Source organism: Lynx canadensis, chromosome C1, assembly GCF_007474595.2.
Source record: "Lynx canadensis isolate LIC74 chromosome C1, mLynCan4.pri.v2, whole genome shotgun sequence".
Lineage (NCBI taxonomy): Eukaryota > Metazoa > Chordata > Mammalia > Carnivora > Felidae > Lynx > Lynx canadensis.
In genome coordinates this window covers 13,621,163-13,642,604 of record NC_044310.1, presented here as the reverse complement: position 1 = coordinate 13,642,604, position 21,442 = coordinate 13,621,163, and the positions used below count along the sequence as shown (strand labels likewise).

At 51.0% G+C, this 21,442-nt stretch overlaps 1 protein-coding gene across 6 annotated transcripts in view; it reads left to right on the top strand.

Moving 5' to 3' along the window:
* Positions 1-21,442, top strand: part of UBR4 (ubiquitin protein ligase E3 component n-recognin 4) — a 132,345-nt gene that overhangs the window by 76,634 nt on the left and 34,269 nt on the right. For all 6 annotated transcript variants that reach the window (XM_030326123.1, XM_030326120.1, XM_030326124.1 and 3 more), the window contains 21 exons: positions 2,656-2,752; positions 3,412-3,519; positions 3,973-4,089; positions 4,998-5,207; positions 6,916-7,065; positions 8,281-8,508; positions 9,269-9,347; positions 9,859-10,104; positions 10,857-11,025; positions 11,476-11,620; positions 12,208-12,293; positions 12,996-13,083; positions 13,346-13,539; positions 15,158-15,397; positions 15,773-15,911; positions 16,410-16,535; positions 16,616-16,744; positions 17,539-17,882; positions 19,399-19,489; positions 19,797-19,881; positions 20,043-20,170. In XM_030326123.1, the coding sequence (XP_030181983.1) occupies positions 2,656-2,752; positions 3,412-3,519; positions 3,973-4,089; positions 4,998-5,207; positions 6,916-7,065; positions 8,281-8,508; positions 9,269-9,347; positions 9,859-10,104; positions 10,857-11,025; positions 11,476-11,620; positions 12,208-12,293; positions 12,996-13,083; positions 13,346-13,539; positions 15,158-15,397; positions 15,773-15,911; positions 16,410-16,535; positions 16,616-16,744; positions 17,539-17,882; positions 19,399-19,489; positions 19,797-19,881; positions 20,043-20,170 (3,199 nt within the window). The remainder of the gene's footprint in view (positions 1-2,655; positions 2,753-3,411; positions 3,520-3,972; positions 4,090-4,997; positions 5,208-6,915; positions 7,066-8,280; positions 8,509-9,268; positions 9,348-9,858; positions 10,105-10,856; positions 11,026-11,475; positions 11,621-12,207; positions 12,294-12,995; positions 13,084-13,345; positions 13,540-15,157; positions 15,398-15,772; positions 15,912-16,409; positions 16,536-16,615; positions 16,745-17,538; positions 17,883-19,398; positions 19,490-19,796; positions 19,882-20,042; positions 20,171-21,442) is intronic.

Sequence of the window (21,442 nt, the reverse complement as noted above, 5' to 3'; positions counted from 1 at the left end):
CTCCCTCCCTCCCTCTTCCCTCTCCTCTGCTCATGCTCTCTCTCTAAAATACAGAGGAAAAAAAAAAAAGATGGGAAGCTTAAATAATTGGTGTTCCACCTTTCATTTTAAGTACATATTTGAAGCTATATATTTCTCTCTAAACTTCCCTTTAAATTCTGCTTTAGCTAGATCCCATGTATTTGGATGCATTGTATTTCATCGCTCTTCAGAATGTTTTTTTAAGTTCTATTGTAGTTGGATCTTTGTTCCATAGGATATTTAGAAGTATGTTGCTTGTTATTTTTCCATTACTAATTTACGATTTAACTTACCATGGTTGGGAACATACTGTGTGATTTCACTCCTTTCAGATTTCTTCAGACTCCACATTGCTTTTTTCTTTTTAATGTTCATTTATCCTGAGAAAGAGCAAGTGAGCGGGACGGGGAGAAGGGCAGAGGGAAAGAGAGAATCCTGAGGTGAGGCTCGATCTCACAACTGCGAGGTCATGACGTGAGCCAAAATCGAGTTGGACGCTCAACCAACTGAGCCACCCAGGTGCCCCTCAGCATTGCTTCTAAAATGATGTTTTATCTTTTTATATCTTTAGCGTCTTTAGGAAGGCCATTTTAGGTAATCTAGCCATGTTAGTAATAGAAATATCTAAAGTGGTTTTAAGTTAACTTTTGGTTTTTTCAGGGATAATTTAATCGAGCAATTGTTAAAGTCTTTTCTTTTAAAGAGTTTTTAGTTTTAAGTAATCTTTACACCCAGTGTGGGGCTTGAGCCTACAATCTCGATATCAAAAGTTGCATGCTCCACCAACTGAGCCAGCCAGGCACCCATGACCCGTTTTAAATAATGTTAATAACTGGTTTTTTTTTTTTTAGTTTTTTTTTTTTTTTAACGTTTACCATTGAAAGAGAGAGAGAGAGAGAGCACGTGCGTGAGCAGGGAAGGGGTGGAGAGAGAGGGAGATACAGAATCCGAAGCAGACTCCAGGCTCTGAGCTGTCAGCACAGAGCCCGACGCAGGGCTCGAACCCACGAACCGCGAGATCATGACCTGAGCCGAAGTCAGACGCTTAACCAACTGAGCTACCCAGGCGCCCCAGTAACTGAATTGTTGTTACTTTAAGCCACTAAAGAAAAGGAAGTTGCAATTTTTCATGTAGAGTTTACTTTTTTTTGGTTAGATGTTTTTTGTTTTTTTTTTTAAAGTCAGCTCCATGCACAGCACAGATCCCAACATGGGGCCTTTGAACACACAAACCTGGGATCAAGACCTGAGCTGAGATCAAGAGTCAGATGCTTAACTGACTGAGTCACCCAGGCACCCCCTTTGTTTGTTAGGCTTCCCATTTAAGAGTTTGAAAAGCCAACAGTCTGACAGCATCTTGGTCCAGGTCCAGACTCTGCTCATTTTGTTGACTTTTCTTTCTTTCATACACGTGTATTCACAAGTATGTTCTGCGTATCTGAAGATTTTAATCCCATCGCAAAGCTTGCTATGTTTTATCCTGCAAGTGTTGAACTGCTACCATCATCTTACTTTCTTTGCTATGTCTTGTACATTCCTGAGCAGTTCTTACTCATTTGTGCTCCCCACACAGCTTGCTTTGTTCTCGGATGCATAAGTGAGGTTTTAGGTGTAACTGTATTCTGAAGGACTGTTAGCTCATTCCTTTGAGTTATTTTTGGAATCATGGTCATTTATCATTCAAGTAAGACCCCATACTTAGGTTCAAACTTTTACTACTTTGAAAATATTCTGGATATCTCTTGGGGTATGTTAATACCTGAAAATCACTTTTTTATGTGTATGTAGGCATACGGCTTGTTATACACAGTCTGTAAAGTAAAATGAAGCAAGATCAGTTTACGTATTATGAGAGCGAATCCATTAACTCAGCAGATGCACTCTTAATCTGTGTAAGATTATGTGTTAGATGAGACTGCCGACCGGCCTGTCTAATAAGATGCTAATAAATTAATTTTCATTTTGGTCCTGTCTTGAAACAGCATATTCACAAGAGACCCAGAGGTACGCATATGATAGGGAAGCCCAGCCGTGTATGCAGATGAAGAAGGCTAGTTAGTGCCTAACTGAATGTGTGGGAGAGCTCATGGGTCCAGTGGAAAGGGCGGTGTTGAAATTGAATTTTACACTAGGAAAAATGATGGGGGAGTGGAGAGGGTAAAGCGGTGCTGGGCCTTCCTGAAGACTTGAGAAGCAAGGAAAAGAAAGGCCTGGATCACCGTGCAACTGGATGATGCAGACTTTGCAGGTGGAGGAATCCCAGAAGATAATGCCTGGAGGCAGAATGGGGCCATGTGTTGGAAAAAGCCATAGAGTGCACCATACTGAAGGTGTGATTTTGCTACTGAGAACAACTAGGGCCCGATTGCTTGAGACATATTTGCAACTTCTCCTGTAGCAGGTTTTCAGGGCCATCAGTTGTATTTTGGAACAGTTTGTTCCTTTTAGTGGAGCGAGATTTCTCCTGTGTTGCTGGTATACCAAACAGGCATCTCTGAACATTTTGCTGATGCTAGGATCATTCTGAAGCAGTAGGCTCCTTGTTTTCCTTGGTGGCAGGAGGAAAGAACTATATTCGGCCGGTTAGTGGTTGTGAACTAGCTCACATTTCACGTATTTTCCTTGGCCTTTTAGGCTGCACATGGTCCGTCTGATGCTGTTGGAGAGACTACTGCAGACCTTGCCCCAGTTACGAAATGTTGGAGGCGTCCGGGCCATCCCGTACATGCAGGTATCCCTCAGTTCACCCGGGTCTGTCACGTTGTGGTTGGACCATCCTTCGGCGTGTTCACGTGTCTCTCCTAGAGGCTCTGTAAGGCCTTGTTTGGTGTTAGGTCAGAGAATAATGGAATGCAGCTTTGAACTGCAAGTTTTAGCCCTAAATTCTATAGGTGAAAAGGCCAGGGGTCGGAGAATTTAAAAAGATGTCTGCAAGTCCTCCAGCTAGTTACTGACAGAGCCGGGAGCAAATGTCTGCTCCACAGATGCTTGGTGTATGTGAGTCTGTATTAACACAGTGTTGGAATGTGGTCTGCTAGCTGTTCTCGCACTAACTGCCTTCGTCTTAGGCAGAGAGCTCTTTACTTTGGGCACAGCACACTGCCCCCTGTCAAGCCACTTTGGTTGATTACAACGTAGTTTAGTTGATTTGTTTTGCAGACTGTTTGCAAAACGCCTTCTGTGATGCCACGTGTGGCATATACCAAAATTCGACTCTTCCGACTCCGGACACTTCACCTTCAGATACCTCGAGATTTAGGACCTTTTCGTGGATCAGAGTTGTGACTGACAGGGGCGTCAGGAGGATCGGGGTTTCTTCCGAAACACCTTGTGTTAGAGTCGTCCTCTAGGGTACTGGTCCTCACGTTTTACCTCTCTGTTGACTTCCAGGTCATTCTGATGCTCACTACAGATCTGGATGGAGAAGATGAGAAAGACAAGGGAGCCCTGGACAACCTGCTCTCCCAGCTTATTGCTGAACTGGGCATGGACAAAAAGGTAAGACTGGAGAGTCCCACTGTGTCAGGAACAGGCACGGGCTGAGGTCCTTCCAGCCTGGCCATCCTTCCCTTAGAGGAGCTTCACTTCATTTCTGGGGGGCACCACCTGAACAGGAGGGCTCCGGTTCCAGTGATTCAACAAAAGCAGTAGGCCTGCGTTGGCCCAGGCCTCCTGTTAGGTCTGGACGTAAATGAGGAACAGACCAAGTCTCTGCCCCCACAGACCTTTTGTAGTTCCCCAAGCTGAAAACAAGAAATTAGTTACTTGTATCAGAACATGGGCTCTTACGCGTAGCAGGCTCTAGCTAATCCAGGTGTGGTCCACCAATAATCGGAGCTTGTTTTGACTGTGACTCCGTGTGAAGAACACATAGGCTGGAAGGAGTCTTGTTGAGAGGAGGCTTCAGGCTTAAGGTAAACGGGGGCTTCTGGGCTCTGTTTCTGCCTGCAGGACGTGTCCAGGAAGAATGAGCGCAGCGCCCTGAATGAAGTCCATCTAGTGGTAATGAGACTCCTGAGCGTCTTCATGTCCCGGACCAAATCTGGATCTAAGTCTTCCATATGTGAGGTACTGTCTCTTTGAGCATATGGGTGTGTGGAAAGGAAAGAGGATTGTCGGGTTGATGCTGGGGCTGAGGGCACAGGTGGTAGTTAGAATAAGGCCGTTGTCTATTGTCATTCTAGAGGAGACAGATTCTAAGCTGTCACCTCTTCCAAGAGCAGAGCTTCCACCTTGTTCAGAGTACCTTCCAAGTCCTGATCTTTGCCAACAGTCCTTCCAAGTGGAGCGGTTACAGGGTTTGGAAGTTCCATTATTGAAAGGAGGGGGCTATTCTGCAAGGCGCAGGGTGGCTAAGAGGATTCCCCTACTGTATGTTGCTATGAGGTATGGTAATAAAGCAGAGAGAAAGCAGCGTGTGCGTGGTGGAAAGGAGATTAACACAAAGCAGAGAAGGTGGAAATGGAGGCTGAACTGCATCCAATCTTAATGAGCTTATGAGCTGTGGGGTTTGCTGGGATTTGCAAGGCTCTCCTAATGGTTTTATTTACAGTGGCTTTTCCCCTGCTTTTTTATTCATGTGATTACTTACCCCATCTCCTTTAGAAGCTGGTTCTGTAGAGAGAGCCCCTACTGGGAGGGTGGGGGTGCTATCTGGTGCTCACGGTGGAAGGTTTTCCCTCCCCTTGAAATGGGCCACTTTTCTCGTTGCCCAGGGAAGAAAGAAAGCCACCCTTCCCAGTAGAGAGGTTACCTAGCCTGTGCCCCCTTGGCCTCTGGCAGGGGTGTGGGGGGAGTAGAGCTGGGAACCTGCCATTGTTGGGAAGAGCTGGGGGGTGTTTGAGTTAGTCGGGGGACCTCTGGCCCGAGATGAGCTCAGTCCCTGGACTGCCACTCTGAGAACGTCACCGTCGTTTCCTCCCCGCTGCCTCCAGCTGCTTCACGAGCCACCCTGACCTCTTCTCTCTTTTCCCCAGTCCTCTTCCCTCATCTCCAGCGCCACGGCAGCGGCCCTGCTGAGCTCCGGCGCCGTGGACTACTGCCTACACGTGCTCAGATCCCTGCTGGACTATTGGAAGAGCCAGCAGAACGACGAGGAGCCCGTGGCTACCAGCCAGCTGCTGAAGCCACACACGACGTCATCCCCACCTGACATGAGCCCGTTCTTCCTCCGCCAGTACGTGAAGGTGAGGCCTCTCCCTGGATGTAGAGCGGCTCCTGCCCTCCTCCTCTCTGCTGTCTGTGAGTAGGGTCCGAGGAGCCAGGGCAGGGAGCCTGCTGGAGGCAGCCTGTGTTCCTCGGAGAGGGGGGGGTTACTCTCGGCATGATTTAGTGAACGACCACTCCTCCCGACCTGCTGGGGTGCAGACTCCTGCCCTTTGTAAAGCCGGGGAACTGAGTGAAATCAGACAGATGCGTCCTTGCATGTGAAGCTCCTTAGAAAAAGGTGAGAAGGCACAGGGCAATGTCAGTAGTGACTGCGTCCTGCTGTGTATGTCAGACTCCCCTGTGGTTGTCAGAGCCCCTTCAGTGGGCTTGTTTAGAAGATGGGCTTTCTGGTCAGGTGAGTTTGGGAACCAGCATTCCCACTTCCCAGCCCCGAAGGTCGGGCAGGTTCCGTCTGGCCTTAGTGAGCCTCAGTTTGCACGCTGGGAAATGACGCTCTGCGTAGGGTCAGCTGTGTGGGTTGTCGTGAGCGCTGAGTGGCGTGACGCAGTAAAGCCCGGCGCCGAGTGCACACTGGTGCCCATTCTGTGTTCATCATCTCGACCACTGCTGTCCTTCTGCATCTGGGTGGTGGCCTTCTGCGGTCGGCACCTGCTGTGCTCCCCATGGCACACGCCGAACTGCTTTGAATAGTTCAGGGATAGGATAGGCATAAAATGTGAACCTCACTGTGTCCTTCTCTTTAACCCTTTGCTGGTCTTCCATAACTTTTAGGCCAAAAAGTTCTCTGAGAACCCAACGATCTACCTAACTCTTCAGCTGCGTCACTATGCATCCTGGCACGTGGCCCCCCTGATCTGTGCCTTTCCCCACATGCGGCACGCCACTTTCCTACCTGCTGTCTTTCTGAACTTCTTTCCATTTGCATCACTTCCTTTCCCTCTAAGCTAATTCCTAGTCCTTATTCAAGACCTGGCTCTCATGCGCTGGATCCTGGGACCAACCTCCCCAACACACACTTCCCTGCTACCAGGTCGGATGGAGATGGCCTTTCCCTGGGTTCCCAGAGCACCCTGTACACACACGTGGAGTCTTCCCCTTATTTGCACCTCCTGTGCTCGGCAAAGGACCGATGAGTAACTGGCGATTGAATACACGAGACACGTTGGGCCCAGACTCCTGCAGGCTCTGCCCAGAGAAACACACAGCCCGTGGGGTATCTGCCGCTTCCGCCATCCCCACAGCCCTCAGTTGCCCTGCCTCCAGGGGATGTGTGTTTAGTGATCTGGCTTCCTTGCTTTACTGAAATGTCTTTTGTTACAGCAGAAGGTTATGGATCTAGGGAATGGAGTGCATCTCTCGTAGGTAGTCAGGAATCCTTCCTCACCACTGTTTTTTTTTCCATTTAGAAGTTGAGTTTTTGTGTCAAGCAGAGCACAGCCAGTCAGCATCAAAACCCACAGAGTGAAATGTTAGAACTTTCAAGACAAGCGAGATCTGTGTCCAGATGTACATGCAACCTTTGCATGTAACAAAGTTGCTCCCAGGAGCCTGGGGTCTTGCTGGGTTCAAACTCAACTGTCAGACAGCGATGGTTCCCATTTGAAAGGTGCCATTTGCTAATTCCAACATAAGCTATACCTAACAAGCAGCAAGCCGGCCTTTTTCCTAGTTGTGGTCATGGAAAACCGCCCGTCACAGGTTCTTACACAGGTGTTCCCCCTCCAGGGTCATGCTGCTGATGTGTTTGAGGCCTACACTCAGCTTTTAACAGAGATGGTCTTGCGGCTTCCTTACCAAATCAAGAAGATCGCCGATGCCAACTCTCGAATCCCCCCTCCTGTCTTTGATCATTCTTGGTTTTACTTTCTCTCAGAGGTAAGTGAAGGCCCCAGGCAGCATGCCATTCCAGGAGAGGACATACTGGCTGTGACAGCCTTTATGGCCCCCTTCTTGTCCTCGCTCCCAGGAGGTGTTGCCCCCAGCAGCGCCGCTCACACTGTTGATCTTGCCCCGGGTGTCCCGTGTGGTGAAGCTGTGGAAGATGGCTGTCAAAGCAAGCCATGGCTCTAGATTTTAAGTCCATACGTTTAACTCTTTCTGCGTATGGTAGGAACAGACAAGTTTAAAAATTTGAATTCTGGTAAATAGAGAATATAGTAGTTAAGTTACAGAGAGATTTTAACATAGGGGATTGCTTGAACCACCATTGGAAAACCAGAAAAGGAAAAAAGGGTAGCCAGAGACAGTGACTACAGGAAGCAGCCACCAGAAACCCGCGTGTGAAGAGGAGTCAGCTGGGTGGGCCCGAGGTGGGGGTGCTGCTTCCGGTGCCCCAGGAACTCTGAGGGGCCGCGGTGCGGTCGATTCTGGAAGTATGCAAAGACGCTGATGATCAGAACCAACTGTAGTTGGTTTGTCCTTGGATGCTGAAGAAATGACGGAGGCTGCCAGCGTGAAGGGCTATTGCCAGGATAGCAGGCAGACAGGAAGGAGCCGGTGCTTTTTCCTCTTGCCCTCTGTCGTGCCTTTTTGTTCCCCGTTGGTAGGACCGGAGGGGGAGCCAGCTGGCAGAGAGGCAGTGTAGTTAGCGTGCTTCTGGACCGGCCATTGCAGGGCGGTGTGTGGTGGGGCAGGTCTGGGACCGCCGAGATTTGGTAGTTTAAGATTAGCCACCATTACAGCAAGCTTGAGATTAACTCTGGGAAGAGTGACCTGTTAGCAAACCCCAGATGACCATTTCAGGTTTCCCCACCCCTTTGCCCAGAAAGAGAGATTCTGAATATGTTTTCTTGATCATTTCACTCTGGGTGGGCCGGAGTGGGGGCCGGCTTCCCTGTAGATTCCAAAGGATTCCAGTAGGGGAGTGGGGATATGGCTGTTTTCCCCTCTCTGACGTCTGTCTTTCCATGCCTGCCTTTCTTCTGGTTTCTGTTAGGAATACCGCGGTTAACTGGAGGCCGGCTTGGCCGTGAGGAAATAGCTTAGCTTGCGTTTCTTACCAATTTTTAATGACAGTTCGTGAACACCTGGGGTGTCACTGCTGTCACAGTTTCTGAGTCATTGACTTTTCATGTTGCTTTTCCCCTCAAGTACCTGATGATCCAGCAGACTCCGTTTGTGCGTCGCCAAGTCCGCAAACTTTTGCTCTTCATCTGTGGATCAAAGGAGAAGTACCGCCAGCTCCGGGATCTGCACACCCTGGACTCCCATGTGCGCGGGATCAAGAAGCTGCTGGAGGAACAGGGGATATTCCTCCGGGCAAGCGTGGTTACAGCCAGCTCAGGCTCCGCCCTGCAGTACGACACACTCATCAGCCTGGTATGAGGGCGAGGGGGCATGGTGGGGCAGACAGAGGGCGGGTGATGCGGCTCCGCCAGCGAGGCGGTAGGATGGAGCAGAACGGGGCTTTTAAACATTTAGAGGACGTTAAGGCCACAGTTGAGCTCAGGGCGAATCCGCGGTGCTGTACATCCGGTGCAGTTGGCGTCAGGGTCTGAGATTTCCCCACCACCGTTCCCACTCCCGCCTGATGTCATGAGTCGTGGCGTGACCAGTCATGACCAGTGTCGCTGGCTCCACCAGAAATTTGCACACCTCTGAGTTCTGTCCTTCAGCACTAAAGACACGATGTGTTACTGTCTGAAAGCGGTTTGGACTTTGGGGATCAAATTGAATCATCGCATAGGAGCATCTAGAAGAGGACGTCTTCGGTGTTCAGTATTTCTAAGCTAGTGTCCTTCCTGGGGTGCTTTTAGCAAAAGAAAAGGTGGGAGTGCGGGAAAGAAAGGGCAAAGTAACCTGGGTCGTAGTTTACCGTCACGGTGTCTCTCTCTCTCCTGCTGTGTTACTGAGCGGCCTGCAGGGTCCCTGTAAACAAAGGGCGTTGGTGTGGTGGGTGTAGCCCGGAGGAGGCTCCGTGAGAGCTGCAGTGTGTGCACTTGGGGAACCCGGGGCACGGGGTCAGCAGCCGTGCACAGGGGGCTGTGCTCAGTATGCAGTCCGGAGTCAGGACAGTGACCCCTCAAGTGCGGGCTGCCTGGCGGGGCTGCTCACCTCTGCGGATTGGTTTCCATTTCAGATGGAGCACCTGAAAGCTTGTGCGGAAATTGCTGCCCAGCGCACCGTCAACTGGCAGAAGTTCTGCATCAAAGACGACTGTAAGCAGCGCAGCTCCTTCGGGCTGCTGTTACTCCGTCGTCCCTTTGAGAACTAGGTAGTGAGGCCCGCTGTGTGCCAAGCACTGGCCTGGATGCCGGAGACGAAACCGTGAGCAAGACACGTAGCTAGAACTCTGCCCAGCTGAGAAGAAAAGTCAAAACTTAGGAGCGATCAGGGTCAGAGACAAAATTCGGGGTGCTCTGGGGGCACAGAGTAGGAGCAGCTGACCTCCAGATTATAGAGCTAAAACTAAAGAGGAGGCGGTGGGGTCTAGAGAGTCGTCTTCTTCGAAGAAGTAGGGGCTGAGAGTCGATCTCGAGGTAGCTGTTTGGACATTTGTGAGGTATTTCTGCAGCGGGCACGAGTTCTGGGCGGCATCTGGCAGAGCAGCCTCGGAAAGCAAGCTGGTGGGAACGGGGCCGGTCCTAGCTGGGTGCAGACACGGCTCCCGTGACGGGGAAGTCCGCGGTAATTGTCTCAGAACCGAGCCCCGGTCTCCTCTGCCCACAGCCGTCCTGTACTTCCTCCTCCAAGTCAGCTTCTTGGTGGACGAGGGGGTGTCTCCGGTGCTGCTGCAGCTGCTGTCCTGCGCCCTGTGCGGCAGCAAAGTCCTCGCCGCTCTGGCGGCCTCCGCGGGCTCCTCCACTGCCTCCTCCTCCTCGGCGCCTGTGGCTGCCAGTTCTGGACAAGCCACGACACAGTCCAAGTCGTCCACGAAGAAGAGCAAGAAAGAAGAAAAGGAAAAGGAGAAAGAGGGTAAGCGTTTGTGACCAGGGTGATGTGTTCTGCTTCCTCTTGGAGCACACTGTTGATGCTCCTTTCAGGAAGGGCTTTCAGCCGGATGTGCTAGGGACCTAAAACTCAGATGCCCTCTAGTGTCTAGTTTTGGTTTTATTTTCCTTTACACCTTAAGCTTGTGACTTCCTGTACCAAGGAAAGGCCAAAGGGCACTGAACGTTTTTAGTAAGCCAAGTTTGTTTTTCCATGAAATAATAAACCACACTTGCTGTGTGAGGAGGTTGTCAGTGTTAAATGACGCTCGTAAATGCACCTCGTGAACTGTTAAATGCCCCACAAATGGAAGCTGTTTTAGTGGACTCCCTACCATCGAAAAGGCAGAAGCCTTTCTGTTTTCACTGCTTTTCATGGTTCTCGGAGGCCTGAGACCGGTGATCAGCAGAGCAGGGGAGGTGGTTTATGTTCTCGCAATTAATGATACAGGTAGATGTTTTAGGTAACGGATCTGCGATGCAGCCGTGTTTGTTCGGTGCCAGGCTTGCGTCGGCCCTTTGTCCTGTGCCTTTTTGGTGGCGTTATTGCACGTCTGTCTCATTTGGGGCTGGCCTTCTGGTTCTCCTGTAAACAAAGTTGTTTTCAAATTAAAACCATTTAGTTGAAACTCTTAGACATGGACAGAATCCCCTCCCTCTCCATCTGGTGTCACTGGCTGTAGGACCCTAGACCATGCTTCCTGGTCTCCAGTCCTCAGTCCCGCCCTGATCTTGCAGGTGAGAGCTCAGGCAGCCAGGAGGACCAGCTGTGCACAGCTCTGGTGAACCAGCTGAACAAATTCGCAGATAAGGAGACCTTGGTTCAGTTCCTGCGTTGCTTCCTGTTAGAGTCCAATTCTTCCTCAGTACGCTGGCAGGCGCACTGTCTGACGCTGCATATCTACAGGTGGGGTCTGGGGCTAGGTTTTGGCAGTCTGCATGGGTCCAGGACCCGAGTGGACGATGTGGTTCTGTCTTGGCTTCATGTTACATGCTCACGGTTTCAGTCTCGGTATTTATATCGGTCTGGAGCCTCTTGACTGTTACAGGTGTCTTCGTGAGGTTAGCCGTTCTTAGCCATTAAACTGATGTCGTAAGCAAGAGATGCTTGCGTTTTTTTCTGAGAAGGCTATATTTTGGAGTTTGTAAAGTGACCAGGCTTGACTCTTCAGGCCACCTTCTGAAGATGCACCTGTTAGGATCTGCTGTCAGAAGAACAGCAGAATGGCTTGAACTTAACCCCTGGCTGTGGGGAGGGAGATACAGCTACAGAAACAGTACCGGGGCATTGTTGATAAATAAAAGGAACTCCAGGGTTTTCTGCTGCTTGGTAATGCGAACTGTCCTTTATCTACAGAAACTCCAGCAAATCACAACAGGAGCTCCTGCTAGATCTGATGTGGTCCATATGGCCAGAACTGCCAGCCTATGGTCGTAAGGCTGCCCAGTTTGTGGACCTGCTAGGGTACTTCTCCTTGAAAACCCCACAAACGGAGAAGAAGGTAACAATTGATGTATAGTCAGGGGGCTATCTAGCCACGTTTGACCTTTTTTCCCTTGAGTTAACATTCTGACCGTCCCACATGGGGGGCACACCTGTAAAATCTCTTTAGATCTATGTTAAGCACTCCCAACACGTATGCCACAAGATAACATATACTAGCAAATAAGCACAGGCTGAATTTGGCTTAGCCAGCAGAAGGAGATCAGGTGGGGAGGAAAATGCAACCCATTTAAAGTTGTTTTAGGAAAGAAGGTATCCCCCTTGTTTTCCTGGCTGCCCTGATGGCATCCCTAAAAGTGTCTCTGTAGTCGGATAACCATTTCGTGACTTCTCCATGGGAATAAAAACGGTCTTTGTCCACAGGGTCTGAAAAGGTGACTGTCCCTATGTCTGTGGAAACTTGTAGAGAAGACAGAATCCTTTAAATGACTAGGAATTAGGCCCAGCCTTGTGTGATTCTGCACTGGGGCTGAAAAGCCTGGTATTTCTTGGGCGGTATCAACTAGATAGCAGGAGACAGAAGTCTTTTCCAGGAAGACTTTCCCTTGGCCTTTAACTCTGGTCTTTTATTAACTTCTGTTTCAGTTAAAGGAATATTCCCAGAAGGCTGTGGAGATTCTGCGGACTCAAAACCATATTCTTACCAACCACCCCAACTCCAACATTTACAGGTGGGCCCGTTCTGCCTTCTCCCTAACTGAAGCTCCATCAATCAGGCCCAGTTGCCGTCTCCACATTGGTTAGCTCCTACATAAGAATCAGTACGCCTCTGTCTAGTTGGTCTTCGAATCCCTTCTCGTAGCTAGAGCCTTGCACACCCAGGGCACTCAAAATGTTAACTGCTCGATTAGATTTTGGGAAGCAGTAATTTGAGAATGTTTCCTACTTCGAGGGTCTGAGTCTAAATCAGATGAGTGTACAGAAAATGGCTAGGTTAAAACAACTTTTGAAAGAGTATCAGTTAAACTAGCAGCTATTATTTCCCTGGTTTAATAACGACTGTTCTCTTTTCTTCTAAACTTCATTGAGGTAAACTTTCTACACCACGAAATTCACCTATTTTAAAGTATACAACTCAATGATTTTTGGTCAATTTAATTGTGACTCTGCTTTGAGTCAAATATTAATGTAGCTTTTTAGGATTCCTCTGACCTCAGGATGGCTCAGAAGTAGGAAACATCTAGGGCTGATTGGTTGACATGTCCTTCCTGTGACGTCTAAGTCCTGTTGGGATTTCTTGCGTTTCCCTGTGTTCTTACTAGGGTGGGGCTCGCCTTAGGGAATGTCGCTGTGGCGCGTTCATGGCTTCTTTGTGAAGCTTGGTGCTTTCTAAAATGAAAATTTCCTTATGCTGAGACTGGTTTCTTCCTTAGCACCTTGTCTGGCTTAGTGGAATTTGATGGCTATTACCTGGAGAGCGATCCCTGCCTGGTGTGTAATAATCCAGAGGTGCCGTTTTGTGTAAGTGCCGTCTTTAACGTGGGCAGTGGTGAGGCTTGCAGGGCCAGTGGGTTTCTCGTTCAGAGATTGATTGTTGCCACATAGGTGTTCCTCTCCCGACGGTTGGTCACCAGTGGTATGAATGCTTACCTGCCACGCTTACCACCTCAGATAGAAGTGTCATCCGTGGTTGAAGAGTGGGTTACAGTGATCAGTTTTGAAGAAGGCAGGATGAGCCGATGGCCTTGAACCGATACACTGTTTTGTGTCCTCCTGTGTTTAGTATATCAAGCTGTCTTCCATCAAAGTGGACACGCGGTACACCACCACCCAGCAGGTCGTGAAGCTCATTGGCAGCCACACCATCAGCAAAGTGACGGTGAAAATCGGGGATCTGAAACGGACAAAGATGGTGCGGACTGTCAACCTGTATTACAACAACCGGACTGTGCAGGCCATCGTGGAGTTGAAAAACAAGTACGGGCTCTTCAGGCTTGGGGAGGGGCCGTGTAAGGCTTAACACCAGCTGTTGGTTTTGATTGCTGGAATAGGGTGAAGCAGCACGTCCCCTAGAGGCCTGGTATGTTCTCTTTCCACTTCAGTCAGGGCTGGGGACAAAAGTGAAACACCGTTTCCTAATGTTGACAAAGGTTCTTTGGCCTGTCCGGTGGAGCCCTTGGGGTCTGAGGGAGCAATTGAGCAGTCTGCCCTCTGAGAGAGCAAGCTGAGTGAGGGGACTGCAGGCTTCTACCCGTGTTAATCAGGGCAGTTCTGGGGTTAAAACTCATACTGGGAAATACTTGTCGTTTCTTGGATTAAGATGATGTTTGCTTGCTCACAGAGAGGCAGTATTCCTTAAGAAGTTTCTCTAGTACGCAGGCCTTATATTGATATGTCGCACCTTCCTTTTTTTTTTTTTTTCCTAAATCTTTATTTATCTGTGAGAGAGAGACACAGAATCTGAAGCAGGCTCCAGGCCCTGAGCTGTCAGCACAGAGCCCGACGTGGGGCTGAAAGTCACGAACCGTGAGATCATAACCTGAGCCGAAGTCGGACGCTCAACTGACTGAGCCACCCAGGCGCCCCACACCTTCCTTTTGTATCTGCCTATGTTGGATCTTTCCAGCTCATGTGTCCTGGTGTCTGAATCGGGGCACGTCATATGTGGGCCAAAGAAGGCACCGGTGGGGGTTACAGTGTTGACCCACAGAGACAGATCTGTTGAAATCTCTGGCGTGGCTGTTGGGCAGAGGACATGGGGAGGTGCTGCTTAAGTAGGAAGACTTGCAGGGCTGTTCTGCACGGAATGGAAGTATTGGTATTATTCTAAGGGGCAGAACAAAGCTAGGCTGGAGCACATCAGCAAACGGCCACGGGGAGCTTGGCCGACAGGAAGTTTTCTTCCTTTGGAGAGCAATTCACATTGGTCACGCGCAGGTGAAAGCTGCTAATGCGGATGACCCGCTCCCCTTCTGGAGGAGGTGGGTTTCATTTCCTGTTGCGTAGAGTCCGTGCAGCTGCCGGTGAAGCGCTCAGAACCCGCGATGAGACTGTGGGCTCGCACCCCAGCTCTACTGTCTGTCTTTCTGGTGTGGGAGCAGTTGCGTAGTTTGGTTTAGTGTATGTAGACTGCCGAGAATGGAGCCTAGCACGTAGGAAGTGCTTAATAAATGTTACCTGTAGTTAATGTGATTACCCTAAATTACTACGTGCCTTTTTTTTTTTTTTTTTCCCTCTGCTTGGCACATGGCACATAGTTCATGGTACCTCTTGGGATCTTAGGCTTTAGTGTGGCGTAGTTTTAGAGTAGTCTCTCTCCCTGATGCATGCTTCGTTGTTTTTCTAGGATCTGAAGTCATTCTGTGTAACATCTTAAAGCACTTGAGTGTTAACATCCTTTTTTATAAACACCAGTGGGAAGATTTTCTTTATATTTGGTTGCTATTATTCGCCAGATCACCTTTTCTTAGAGTAACCACTGCCTTAGAAGAATACATGGGGACAGCCTTACTCTTTGTCTCCTCAGACCATCTCTGAGGGGTAAACAGGCGGCTCTCAGGCCCCCTGCCCCTCTGTCTGACACCATCTCTCGTAGGCCGGCTCGCTGGCACAAAGCCAAGAAGGTTCAACTGACCCCCGGGCAGACAGAGGTGAAGATTGACCTGCCCTTGCCCATCGTGGCCTCCAACCTGATGATCGAGTTTGCGGACTTCTATGAAAACTACCAGGCCTCCACAGAGACGCTGCAGTGCCCGCGCTGCAGCGCCTCGGTCCCTGCCAACCCGGGGGTCTGCGGCAACTGTGGAGAGAACGTCTACCAGTGTCACAAATGCAGGTGAGGGAGTGTCGCCGGGCCAGGGCCGTGTACGTTCCTTGTATTTCCCTATAAGAGCCTCAGTGTGGGCAGGGTTCCAGTGTCTGGTGCCCTCGTGGTAATTAGGGGACTGTGGGCGTGTGGAGTCCAGGGATGGAAGAGCGGTGCGCGTGTAGGTGTGCGCGCGCCTGTCCTGTGGTAGGCGGGGAGCGGGGGTCCCTGGGTCTGGTTGCAGGTCTTCCTTTCTTGTCACCTGGTTGTGTAAGTCACCCTCAGCTGTCGTCATCCCTGCACGGTTCCAGGGTATGCGGGTGGCGCCGTCCATCTCACGGTCACCCCCCACCCCCTGCCACTGAACCTCTCCTGCCCCCTGACCCGAACGCCTTGGTTCTTCAGGTCCATCAACTACGACGAAAAGGATCCCTTCCTCTGCAATGCCTGTGGTTTCTGCAAATACGCTCGCTTCGACTTCATGCTCTATGCCAAGCCCTGCTGTGCGGTAGATCCCATCGAGAATGAAGAAGACCGGAAGAAGGTGAGGCTGCATCCGCCCTCGACTCAAGGCAGTGGCTTTGCTCTGAGCTTTGGGCAGCACGGCTGGCGGAGGGCAGCGGGCTTTTCCTTCTGGCCCCAATCTTCCTCCGCTCAGGCACTGTCTGCGGGGCCCGGCTTTAGGGTGGCAGCAGATAGAGGCGTGCGGTTTGTTGGAACACGTGGTTTACGTGTGACTTCTGGGAAGTGTCGGTTGGTAGTGAACTAGAGTGTCCCAGCAGACAAGCAGCTTCAGATTTGGAAAAGCAGAAAGAAGTCGGATGAGTGCCTTGCGTTTGTTCCACAGACGCCTTCATACTGCAGCTGTTGGCCTTGTCTCAGTGGCAGTGCGTCCAGGGGCTGGTTCTGGATTGTTAGGAGGAATGGAAATAACGAGTGCATGAAACAGCACCTGACCTGTAGGAAATGTTTCAGAAAACGGTTAGCAATTGGGATTAGTTAAGGAAAAGCCTTCACACCCGCCCCTGTCTTTTCCTGCTAGGCTGTTTCCAACATCAATACGCTTCTGGACAAAGCTGACCGAGTCTATCACCAGCTGATGGGACATCGGCCACAGCTGGAGAACCTGCTCTGCAAAGTGAACGAGGCAGCCCCCGAGAAGCCGCAGGTAACCCCGAGCTAGAGGGGCATTTGGAGAGGGCTCTGGGGCAGAAGCAGAAGACTGACCACTTGCCTCTTGGGTTGCAGGATGACTCGGGGACGGCCGGGGGCATCAGTTCTACCTCTGCCAGTGTCAATCGGTACATCCTGCAGCTGGCCCAGGAGTACTGTGGTGACTGCAAGAACTCTTTCGACGAGCTCTCCAAAATCATCCAGGTAGAGAAGCGGGAGCCCCTCTGGAGTGTTTCGTGGAGCATTACCAGTGAGGTTTTCAGAGCATTCCTGCTGTCGCTTTCCGGCACTTTGAGTCTTGTATTGCCCTTGCCCGATCTGAAAAGGCAGGGTCCCGAGTGGCCGCACCATTCAGCCTCTCTCCGTTGTAGTTTCTGGTGCTTGGCAGAGACCTGAGTTTATTCCAGAAGATTGAGAGTGACATTATTAGATGTGCTTTCCTTGGCCCATTTAGAACCCATCTTTTGGTAGAGGGGTTGCTAGTTTTAAAAAACCAGCTGTCAAGATTCTGTTCCCCCCCTTTTCTGAAGGGCCACGTGTGCAGGCTGGTAGGGCAGGGCACACCGACTCCAGTCAGCTAGGGTGGGCCGTGCAAATGATGGAATGTTACCAACCTAATGTCCGTGGAATGGGAGGCTGGCCGCACGCAGACAGGCCGGTTCCTGGCCCATCCAGAGCTGTCTCTGCTATATGGGCCGACATCTCTGATCTTCGTGTTTGTTCTTTATGAGACAGCATTATGTGGGAGTTAAGGACCTGTGCCGTGTTCAGGGGCTGAGTTCTGACTCTGCCACTTGCCTTGGACAAGCTAACCCTCCTAAGCTTCAGCTTCCTTCTCTGTAAAATGAGGATAAAGTATCTAATTGGTAGGGTCATCAGAAAGGTTAAATTGGATAATGCATGTGAAATGTTTTTTCAAACCAAAACTAATTCCCAGTTAACTTTCTCTTCTTCTTTATTTATTGCTGTTTTATTTCTTTTTCATTTTTTTCTCTTAGAAAGTCTTTGCTTCGCGCAAAGAGTTGTTGGAATATGACCTGCAGCAGAGGGAAGCAGCCACCAAATCGTCCCGAACCTCCGTGCAGCCCACCTTCACTGCCAGCCAGTACCGCGCCTTATCCGTCCTGGGCTGTGGCCACACATCCTCCACCAAGTGCTACGGCTGCGCCTCGGCCGTCACAGAACATTGTATCACGCTGCTCCGGGCCCTGGCCACCAATCCGGCCCTGAGGCACATCCTCGTCTCCCAGGGCCTTATCCGGGAGCTCTTTGATTACAATCTTCGCCGAGGCTCTGCGGCCATGCGGGAGGAGGTCCGCCAGCTCATGTGCCTGCTAACTCGGTCAGAACCTGCAGCGTGATCGTGGGCCCGGTAACTCCTAACGTGGTGGGGGGGAGGGGTGTTGGTGGCCTCTGGTAGTAGCGAAGCTGGGAGCTTAGGGGTGCAAAGTGTGGTGCTTGTTGCTGCTGGACAGGCTGGCTAACTTGTGAGGGAGGAAGAGGGGGAGATGCCCAGGGTCTTGTTGAGCGAATTCTGCGAGCATTTGAGACCAGGTTAGCTTGTAAATAGAATATTTGGCTTGTACATTGTCGGTTCCAGTGAGGTTCCCTGGGGAAACGAGTGTCTGAGTTCTGGTGAGGGAGGAGAAGGGAGCCTGGGCATTTGGACTCCAGACTCCCATGGAGGACGCCAGTGGAGCAGTGGAGCCTGGTGACGAGAGCTTATTATGTGGTGTCTGATGCTCTGTGCCTCGGACAGCTTACCTAACGTCTTTGAGCCAAGGTTTTCCTTGTCTGAAAAATGCTGACGAGTAAATATCTTGAAGGCTCGTGGCGAGGACGGAATGAAATAATTCACGTGGGCGGTGACTCCTGTTTGTTGAGTGCCTACCTTGTGACGATAAGAGTTACCAGAGCTGCATGTGGTTTATCTACGGAGTGTGTGGCATGGGTTCCGGAACGTGTTAGGTGATGGATAACCATTTCTTGCTGTATCATTTATTCACCCACTTAGCAGGTGGACTTTGTCTTTGAATGCCAGGCACTGTTTGGGACTCTGGGTGTGCAGTGGGAAATGCTGCCCTCACGTAGCCCTCAGTCTAGGTGGGGGAACTGCAGAAGCATACTTGTACAGTATAGCATCAGGAAATTCCAGTTGTCAGGGGAGGTGAAGCCGCAGTGGCGCCCCGACTGTGGCAGCAATTGCCGCGTGGAAGAAGGTGGCTAGGGTAGGTCTGTTGAGGGGTGATGATTGAGGAGACGCGTGTGGAGTAAGGGGACGAGCCACGCAGATGTCTCTGCTGTGGCGGGGCGTGCCAGGGATCCTGCAGGTGGAGTAAAGGAGGCCGCAGGGGAAGGAGCACCAGAGGTGGCTGGGGGCCAGATCCCGGGGGGTCTTCTAGGCTATCGTAAGGGCTTTGAGTTCTGTTGAAAGTGGGGTAGGAAGCAAGAAAGGGACCTGGTACAATTTACGTTGTTAGGACTAACGTCGACATCATTACAGTGGGGCGTAGGTGGGAACCATGGGTGCCTCGTGGGAGCTGAAGTAGAGGTGCATGGAGAAAACGAGGAAAGTGTTGTGACCCATCCTGGCAGGAAGCCCCTGGATCTGGAGCCTGGGGACTCAGCAGCCTGGGCTGTGGACATGGAGGAGATCTCGGTGCTGGTGCTAAGCTCCCCTCAGTAACCCCTGCGGGACAGGCGGCTGTGATGGGCTCTTTGTTACAGACCTGGGGCTCCTCGTGGGGCTGATCTCTTAGGCCCCTGGGCATCGATTGCCTTTTCTCTGAGCTCCTCAGGTGGGGAGGTGGACACGGCCAGTGGTGGGTAACAGGACTCCCATGCCTTTGCTTCCTCAGAGACAATCCAGAAGCCACCCAGCAAATGAATGACTTGATCATTGGCAAAGTCTCCACTGCCCTGAAGGGCCACTGGGCCAATCCTGATCTGGTGAGCAGGACGGCCGCTCCTCTGACCTCTCCCTCTCTGTTCTTCTGTGCTTCTTTGCTTTCCTTTCCACCGGTCTCTGTGGGGTGACTGTCCCAGGTCAGAGCCAGCCTCAGAGGGAGAAGAGAAATGGGTGGTTGGCCAGAGGGGGAGCAGGGGTGTCCAGCTCTCCTTTGTCTCTCTCGTGGCGCCACCGGGTACCAGACATTTTAGTTCCGGGTCCCCTGATCAGAGTTTGGACGTAAGCCCCAGTCCTGGCTCCCGCCTGCAGACCCTCCTCTACCCGTGTCTCCTCCCGTTGGCCTTCTAGGCAAGCAGCCTGCAGTATGAGATGCTGTTGCTGACAGACTCCATCTCGAAGGAGGACGGCTGCTGGGAGCTGCGGCTACGCTGTGGTGAGCTGGGGGCGCGTCTGCTTCGGGGCTTTTTGGGGGTGGGGCTTCGGGCTCCATCCTGGCCGCAGACGGGGTGGGACGGGGGCTGCCCCAGGCAGCCCTGCTGGAGCCGGGGCTCGGTGCTCGGTGACCACGGCTCAGCCTGTCCCTCCTACCCCCAGCTCTCAGCCTCTTCCTCATGGCGGTGAACATCAAGACCCCCGTGGTTGTGGAGAACATTACCCTCATGTGTCTGCGGATCTTGCAGAAGCTGATTAAACCACCTGCTCCTACCAGCAAGAAGAACAAGGTACCGGGCGGGGAGGCCAGGAGGGGAGGGAGGGCGGCAGCCCCTTCCTGCCCCAGCGGGCCACCAGCGCTTCCTCTGCCTCAGTTAAGCAGACAGGAGTTGGGAGTTTTGAGAAGGAATGTTTCTCAGAGGGAAGTCGAGAGTCACATAAACATGAAAATACAGAAGCGTGGAACGAGCTGGTTTACTGGAGGCCTGGCTCTTTCTCCAGTCACATCAGATGACTCACAGCTCCCAGAAGGCACTTGTTCTTTTCCACCCCTGTGCCTTTGTGCATGCAATACTGTGCAGGGGCGAAAATCCTAGGCTCTGAAGCAGACTTCTTGGTTTCCGATCCCAGCTCTTCTCTTTACTAGCCTTGTGACTTTGGGCAAGTTGTTAACTCCAGCTCCTTGGTTTGCCCATCTCTGCGATGGGAATACAACACATTGAACTGTTGGGAGGCATCAGTCACTTAACACAGATTACGTGCTCGGAACACCGGCTTGTGTTAGTCCCTTAGTAAATGTTAGCTGTGGCTGTCTGTCATCTTCTCTGTGTAGGATGCCCCCTTCTTTGTTAGCTGCCTCTTAGAAGATCCAGCCCTCTGCTGGGCTGGCTGTGAGCACCTCGAATCCAGGGATGTCCATTTTGTAGTATTTTTTATGTCCAGTGCAGAGCATGCTACTTAACATACGCTAGCCATTCAGTAAATCATTAAGCGAATGAGGAAAGCCAAGTTTTTGTTCTAAGATAACATAACCATAGCTGAGCCCCAGATTGATGTGCTTGGACCAACTTGTGGAAGACACGGGACATGGTTCTTCCTGTCAGCCATGCCTGAAGCTGTCTCTCTGTGGTCCTTGGGCCATTTGATTCCTGCTTCGTCCTGGTGGGGCCCTTGGTGGGAAGAGTCTTCGTTACTGCAGGAAGATTGCTTTCTGAGTGGTGAGCACTAGGGTGGAAGCTGGATATTGAACAGTTTAGTAAATTTTCCTTGACCCAGTCTTCCTAGGCAGTCCTCGGAGAAGGCAGGACTGAGGTACCCATCTTCCTTCCCTTTGACGAAGGTTTATTTCCCCTCAGAGCTCATTGTCAGCCAATAAAATCAGTACTTGATTAAAGAGGAACGTCATCCCCACATGACCATCATTTTTCCCAGAGTGAGGCAAAAAATTTCCGGAGTTGTTTATTCTCTAAGTGCGGGAGCCCATTGTCGATGTTTGCGCTGTGCTTAGTTTCAGCCTAGAGAAAGCAGCAGTTCTCAAAACTAGGCTCCCGGTGCCTGAGCGT